General features: G+C 39.3%; 1 protein-coding gene across 1 annotated transcript in view; it reads left to right on the forward strand.

Moving 5' to 3' along the window:
* LOC103810557 (adenylate cyclase type 2-like) overlaps nt 1-8,370 on the forward strand; it is a 13,943-nt gene that overhangs the window by 1,905 nt on the left and 3,668 nt on the right. Inside the window, exons 2-4 of the mRNA XM_009083464.1 lie at nt 2,649-2,795; nt 3,915-4,022; nt 6,026-6,140. Of these exons, the coding sequence (XP_009081712.1) occupies nt 2,649-2,795; nt 3,915-4,022; nt 6,026-6,140 (370 nt within the window). The remainder of the gene's footprint in view (nt 1-2,648; nt 2,796-3,914; nt 4,023-6,025; nt 6,141-8,370) is intronic.

Below are 8,370 nucleotides of genomic sequence, written 5' to 3' on the forward strand. Positions count from 1 at the left end.
GTACTACCTGGGAGCATTGAGACTGTACTTTCAGATGACCAACAAAGGCTTTTTTATAACAGGATACACATTGACTAATGCTGATAGGCTATAAGCAAAGTTACTTCAGAGCAAACTGTAATGAAGGTTTGTTTGCTTTACCAGAACCTCCGGAGCTGGGTTTCTGCTCACAGCCTGCATGCTGGGTACCAGACAGGTTACTTGCTAATTCAGAGAAAGACAGGAACACATCTAAAATGGAAAGCAGGAAACAGGGCCAGGATTAAATATATCTGCACCTGGCTTGTGCAGTTTTCTCCTTAATGCTGTTAGCATTCAGATTCCCTATTAGTGAAAAATGCTCAGGAGCTTTTGTGCTGCAAGCTAACTGGCAAGTCCATTACTGAGCAAGAGGAATCTTGTTTCATTAGCTACAGGATGGAGCCAACACCCTACTTAGAGCAAAAATTCTTCCCCAGAGACACTGACCACCATGCCCTTCCAAGAGGTAGAATTGGACCTGTGCCTCCTCCATCCCAAGAAGATCTCCATGCACTGGAGCAGAGGAGACAGTAAGAGGAGCATACTTGCAGAATTTCAGATGTTATTAAAGGGAAAAAAAAGGGATTGAACAGAGAAGACAGGATGGTTTTAGTTTTTTTGAAGAAGCAAAGCCATTCCTTTCTGGAATGGTATTGCATTTAATATTCTGATTAAACATTTTGGAGAGTAATGTTTCAAGAGAAGTACTCAGGAAAATTAAGACACTAGATTGTCACAGCATCTATTATTATGAATTATCAGAACAAACTATCTGGGAATGCCTCCTTAAAATCTTCTGACATTTATTGTGATTGTCACTATTACTACTCATCTGGTTATAAACATTGCCATTTGTTGTTGTTTCCATGCTGGTACTATGTTATAGAGCATTAGTGGGGGTGGATATTGCCCCAGTATTAGAGAGAAGAGAAATGGGATGCTGTTGCTGAATTCCTTCACCCAAAATTGAAATCAAGTATAGGGAAAGTGACTTGAGGAAACAGAAGGAAAGCTGACTTAACCACAGAATTTAATCTCTGTACCTTGTTAAGGAAACTTCCCTGTTTGGCCATCCAGGAACCATTCTGGCAGTCACTCTCCCACCACCTGAGCTAGGACTGAAGCCCCTTCACAGTGGGAGGCTCCAGTGAGCCAACAGATGCCCTGCTGGGCACACCACACTCACACAGTCAGATAAGGTTTCCTTACCAGTTCGACACTGGGTTTCCCATAACAGAGTCTCATATATCTGGATCCTTAAAATGATTTAATTGTGGTGCAACAACAGAGTAACAGCTCGAGCAGTGAATTGCAGTGATATGTTCCATCCCTACTGCACACAGTCTTCATGGAGCTTCAGTGATGCTCTAGTTATGGAATCCTTAGAAAATAGGCACAAAAATCTAGTGATAAATAATTTACCTCCTCCAGCTGCTCATGTTCCTCCTTGTCTGCCATTATTTTCATGTCTGCCCAGAAACTTCTCTCACACCTGTGCTGGGATGAGGCAGTTAACAGTTTTCCCATAGTTCTGCTGTTTTTCAGTTATGCATCAGGAGTAGAGAAATGTGTACAGGCACACTGCATTCTTCCAGAAAGAAACACTGCCAGTGAAATTGCACGGACCAAGCTTCACTAAATTAAAAAAGGAAATAATATCCAATGCTTCTTGAAATCACAGAACAAATCCTATTCACCTTTTGACCTGAGTACTGAAATCCTTTTTATTCAAATAACAACTTGAAGATAATTTTATGTTATAGTAGTTTGCGACCTCTTTTATTGCTGTGGCTACCTGTGTGTATAGACATATTTTTAAGTATTAGTTTAAAAAATATTCTTTCTTTCTGTCTGTCTTTGCTTTAAGGATGTGAATTTGTCCTGAAAGAAGAGATATTCTAATGTTTAAAGGCAGTGGAGTGGAAACTGAAGAGGGGAGTGAGGAGTGGTCATTTTTAGCACCAGAATCTTCCTGTGGAGCAGCAATGCTCCATTTCAGTGATCCCAGAAGACAGTGCAGAACCTGTCATAAATAAGTTTTAGTTCAGGTGACTTCTTTGCCTTTGCCTCAGCTCCTTGTTATGCAAAAGAAATGACAATTATTTTGTCCTATTCAGCATCTTGTCATTTTAGGTTAGGAGCTATCCATCAGGATTTTATTGCATGGTGCTCTTGTAGTGCATTGGGTTTGTGATTCTGGTTCAGTTTTCTAGTTTTTAGAGTTACACAAACAGCTAATAATAAATTAGATATTGTTTTGCAAAACGTATTTTCAGCCATGCAGGCCAGACTAAATTTGCCTCATAAGAAGCCTCAGAAATGGGCCCTGTCTAATAAATTAGTGAACATTTTATTTTCACAGAGTTAATGTTGAGGAAGGAAAAAATCATTACAATATTTTCAGTTGTATATGTCAAGAGTCTTTTACAGGAGACTGAATAGGATTATATATTGTTAAAAATTAATAAATGCAGCTAACTGCAAAAAACATCCAACCACCATCTCAAGGCATTCCAACTGCTACAGCACCTCCTGTTTTGGAACCTGGGCACTGCATATTAATAAGGAAACTTACTTACAGCTGGGTATGATAGATTTTTTTTTCTATTCTGTTTTCTTTTGGACAGGATCTATATCACCAGTCATATGACTGCGTCTGTGTCATGTTTGCCTCTGTTCCGGATTTCAAGGAATTCTACACAGAATCTGATGTAAATAAGGAAGGCTTGGAATGTCTCAGGCTGCTAAATGAGATCATTGCAGACTTTGATGATGTACGTACTTCTGACAACAATTGATATGGTTTCAATCTTACTAACTCAGGGTATGCACCAGTCAGCAAACATACTTGAAGGGGAGAGTGGAAGAGCTGTCAGAAAAGAACTTTTGTGTGCCTGGTCACATGGAAAATACTTACAGGGAGTATTAAAGGACAAAGAGATTTATGTGGGCTAAGTCAGATATTGATCTGACATCATACTCAATTGCTCTTGATTTGCTATAATAAGAGTCCTGTGTGTATATCTGATAGAGAAGTTTTTGCCCTTTAGCTGCAGCTCATGAGGCAGTCACATTACATGCCATGTATTAGCTACAGGTTCTAAATACTGATGTCTAAAGTCAGATATGACTTTGTTTTATACCTGATCTGTGTTGGTTTCATACAGAGCATTGATCAGTTGATATATAATCAAATAAAAGGATTTAAAAAGTTTTCATAGTCCATTCTCTGAAGTTACAAGCAAGTAAAGAGTATGGCTACAGGTGAAAAGGCAACTTTAAAGGCCTCACTGAGAAGAGTGTTTGTCATTAAGAAAGTTATTAGTGATGAAGATATCCTAAAAGGTACTAAGATTGTGTCATGTCTCAGAAAGCACAGTCTAGATTTGTGAATCTGCAGCTATAGAGGGTATTTTACCAGCAAACCCATTTGCACAGTGTTGGGTGTCCAATGTCCAAAACAACTTGGGATATGAACTAAAATCCTTGGATTATAATCCCATTGACATGGACCATCCCATTGACATGGAAGAGATGCTTACTTTCAGAAAGCTGCTTAAAGCTTAACTGCAGGCTCTCGTGGTGACTCAGGTCCAATCACATGAGTGCAAAGTCTACTGACTTCTAAGAACTCTCTGTACAATAAGGTGGAATCTTTTCTCATTGCTAGAAATCTAATCCCTTTATAATAAGAAGGTATTAAAAAAGACAGAAATTCCCTTTCCTTGGCTGCTGTAACCATTGCTTTATCCATCCTTAAGTCCTTCAGCCTGTATGTATTTGCTAAGCCATTTGGGGTCTATGTAGAAAGTGTTCTAAGAATTGGTGCTCTGAATGGTATGAAATAACAAGGCTGCTGATCTGAATAATGAATAACCATCCTTGTTTTACAGTTATTGTCAAAGCCAAAGTTCAGTGGAGTTGAAAAGATAAAGACCATTGGAAGCACATATATGGCAGCAACAGGACTGAGTGCTACACCCAGCCAAGAACAGTGTCAGGTACAGGAAAATATTCCTGTTTAATAAAAAACATGTTTAAATGAAGGCTAAAATTCTGTTCATTAAGCTCCAGGTTATGTATAATACTGTGTCCTAGTTTTTTCTTATTAACATAGATTGTATTGTACTGAACAAGTGTATACTTTAGTAGTCTCTGTGAATTGTTCTGCACATTGCGGTTTGAAAATGCCACCTCTGTATTTGCTAAAACAGGCTTTTATTCCTACATGCTGCATAAGAATTGGATTTATAGTGTGTACAAAAGACTGCAAGGATTAATGTTTTCTGTTGTAAGCTGGGAGGGCTGAGTAGCTTTCCTAACCATACACTTACAGAACACTCAGACTCAGCATTGAGAATGTGTTCCTTTGTTTCTAGTTTACTGAATATAGTAGGATTAGGAGCTGCAGTCAGTAGAAATTAAGTTCAGAGAAGCAATTCATAACTTTTAAGCAAAAACCTTGCTTATTCCATGATCTTTAGAGTACTACAGGTTAGCGACAGAGAGACAGCAATTATGAATCAACAGTCTCTGCTAATGTGCTCTTGCCAAACTTAACTTCCTTCTAGACAGGAGCAATTACTACATGAACTATAGACCTTAAGGATCTTGAGGACAAAAAAAAAGAATTTCTTTAAATTATCTGTGACATTTAATACATGGGGTGAACAGGATGAAGAAAATGCAGAACTGTAGACTGGAGATGAGAAAAGAGAGTGAGCTCTCAAGCATAACTAAAACTAGTGTATGCACAGGAAGAAATTTATCATTTATTTCCACAAACTGTGAATCAAAAGATCCACATTTCAGCATTCCTTGGGTGGTTTAGTTCACATTTTCAAAAGAAATCCACCAGAACTCAGCAGCCTTCAGTTCAGATTCCCAAAGATGCATAGAAACTGCAGTACCTACTGTGGCAATGACTGATTGCTAGACATACTGCTGGGAACCACCCCCAGCTTGAAACAAGTGCCCAAGCAAGACTAAGTGCCTAAGGAGGGAGTCTGAATATATCAACTGAACAAGAAACCATCTGTCTTAGTTAGGAGTGAGCTCCAAAGGAAACAGGCTTCATTCATCTAAACAGCTGCTCCAGCAACCACTACTGTCCCACCTAGGCTGATACATCCATTCTGTGAATCATGTCTGAAATTGTCACCTATCCATCTCTTCTGTCACTTTGTCTCAAGAAATGAGGAAGATTCAGTTATTTCTCATAGAGATCAGTGAGTCTGTCTCTTATGAAATCATTCACTTGTCAGGGTCCCTCCCTGGGCTGTGAGAGCCCAAAAATCAATTTTTTCCCCAGCCGGAGAGGACTCAAAACAGTACTTAGAAATCAGGTTACATTGTTAATGTATGAGGAGAGATTAAGTCTCTCCTCGTAGGTGTTTATAAGTGATATAACCTCTGAGCTAGTAAATTAGGGGGCACAGGATGGGTTGCCTTCTTCCTCTCTTCATCTTGTGTTTTATTCATTTTCAGGTCTCTTGGATGTTAGCAGAGGTACTTGCCTATCTGCCAGATTAGATCAGTGGAAGAACTCTTAAAATTGTGAATTTCACTGGATTTTAAGCATCAACTGGGGTGCTGAGCTGTGCAAGAGTGAGAGGAGGGTGTCTCTGTGGGGCTGTCCATAAGCATTATTTGTTATGAAAGGGCATAAAATAGAAGCAGACACTTAGAGAATTAACAAATCCTAGGCATACATAGACTTTGAGTTATTTGACAATCAAAACATTAGATTAGGCATGGTTTGGAGCTATCATTTCTAGGCTGCCTGGTTGTATAAGTAAAATACATCCTGGTCTATTGGCCATTGTTTGATCTAACTGATGCTGGGCAAGGCACCATCTTCTGCATTACTTTCCTGCAACTGCCTGCTGGCATTAGGACATCCCAAAGGGTTTAAGTGCTTTCAGGTGTTGAGCATAGCTTGGTTGCATTCTCACAGCCACTAGGGCTCAGGAAAATTATTTTACTGTTTGTCTTTTAAATTCAGGAACCTGAACGACAGTATATGCACATAGGAACCATGGTGGAGTTCGCATTTGCCTTGGTGGCAAAACTGGATGTCATAAACAAGCACTCATTCAATGACTTCAAGTTACGAGTAGGTAAGTATTACAAGATCTTCATGAGAATATCATGGAGGAGGGGGAGAGTTCAATGTGAAGTACCAGCTGGTTAAAATATGAGTAGAACTGACAGAAGGGCTGTGAAAGCAAACAGCACCATCTTTACCCTGTTCAAAAGGAGCCTACACGGTATTGCCCATCAGCCCTAGCTGCTGTTGTCGTAAGGAGTGTTTCAAGGCAGGACTCAGAAAAAGGCAGCATTCCTAAGTGAAGGTTGAAAAACTGTGTTTACAGGCTCTGAATGGTTTTATGGTAACTCTGTAAAAATTATTGTAGAGATTGTTAACTACATATTTTTTTTAAAGTTTACTGATGCCAAAGGACACAAGAAGACTCTAGACTGGGCTTTGCAAAACTACATAAATGGTTTCAGAGGACAAGAGCTATAAGAGGCCAGTGAAGCTGGATTTTGAAATATTTTACATGTACAAAACTCAAGCAAGCATACAAAAATGCACCCTTTCCTTCACAGTGTTAGGCAAGGGAGAGTATTTGTCTTCATTCTTCACATAAGAGCAAAGACTACCAGTCATTTTTATTTTAAAGGGGTATCTCTTATGTCTCAGTTTCTAATTGCTTCTACTTGTGCTTGGTATTTTTAAAAGGAAATCGGCAGCTGCAATAAGCAGTGGAAAGAATGATGAAATAAATGAATTCAGAACTGGTCAAGAACCATATGTTCCAAAACGTTTATTTCCTGATAGCAGTACACAGCAGTTTTACAATGCAATATGTAACTTGAAAAGTGTGAAACGAAAACAGTAAACAAATATTGGAAACCCATAAATCTTGTAAACATGTCAGAAGTATTTGATTTCCAACAGTTATTCTCCTGTCTTGTCTTTTTCTTGCTGTGCCTCTTGCTTTTTCTTTCAGCTGCTCCTATCATGTTGATTTCACAGTGCCACCCACTGGCAAAACTTGCGGTGTTCTGACTTGAAATCGGTGCTTCTTAGGACACTCCTTTTCCAGTGTGTTTTGTATTCCTTGCTAGAGCTAAATATGACAGTGCAAATCTGAAGTGTGCTTCCTTCTCAGAGTCTTACAGAACTGGATACATTTAAAAGAAATGTGTAGAGATGCCATATTTCTGTACAGAATAAAAGTTACCTCCTTGCCACAGATGACATGATACGTATTTATGCAAACATACTTACATCATCAGCATCAGTAGAGAGAAAGAGCTGCTGCTGAGTGCCAGGGCTATGTCCACAAACTGCTTATATAGACTCCTTTAAGGTGGGGATCAGAAAGCAAACTTTCTAAGGGGAAAAACCAAAACCAGACAACTCTACTTGGGATTTTTAAAGTGCTTGCTAAAGGTTCCAGGGAACTCACTCTTTTTCATCATGAAATGAGGAATGTTTAACTCTACAAAGGAATGCAGGCCCCAAACTGGTACTTTTGCCACCTTAATCCAGCATCGGCACCACTGAGATTTTCGCTTCCCATTTTCACTTAATTTCTTCTCCGTTTCCCACCGCAATCTGATGATGAACGCCATACTCACTATATGGCTATATGACTATATGGCTATAGTTAGCCATACTAACTATAGCCACAGAAATATTTGAACATCTACCTCTGACATAATCCCTATTATAAGGACTTATTCCCAAACTGCCATTTGTAAAAGCCTTCCTCAGCCAGCATCTAAGCCTGAAATTGTTGCAGCTCACTAGGGGTCTCAGCTTTCATCATTTTCTGTAAGTGCCCGAAATGCTGGTGTGCCTTATGAGGTACACAGCCTATTCTGACCTTGTCAGGGAAGGGAGGGGAGCACCTAGGTGATATTTCAGATATTCCTGCCCTTCTGTTAACTGAGGTGTTCAATGTATTAGACAAGCTCAGATATGCATTTGCAGCATATTCTGCACAGGTAGTGCTTTTTTCAGAACAGAAGAGAGGCTGATGTGTTGTTTTCCATATAACTTCATAGTTAGAACATTTGTGTTGTAGGTGACTTAATTTGGTTCCTGTTTTTTGGCTGAGGCTGGACTATGAGCCTGGGCTGTAGGATACTTTGGAATGACATATTTTCTGTCTGTCCTTCTGAACAGTATTTGCTGTTTCATGAAATTATTAAATACCATTTTGGATATGAGAGAAAGAGGCAGATGGTATCAGCTTCTGTTACAGCATTCACCTGTACTAAGTGTTGCCCCAACGAACATTCATGTGTGTCGTGTGAAAGAGACCCACACCAGCA

Source organism: Acanthisitta chloris, unplaced genomic scaffold, assembly GCF_000695815.1.
Source record: "Acanthisitta chloris isolate BGI_N310 unplaced genomic scaffold, ASM69581v1 scaffold9781, whole genome shotgun sequence".
NCBI lineage: Eukaryota > Metazoa > Chordata > Aves > Passeriformes > Acanthisittidae > Acanthisitta > Acanthisitta chloris.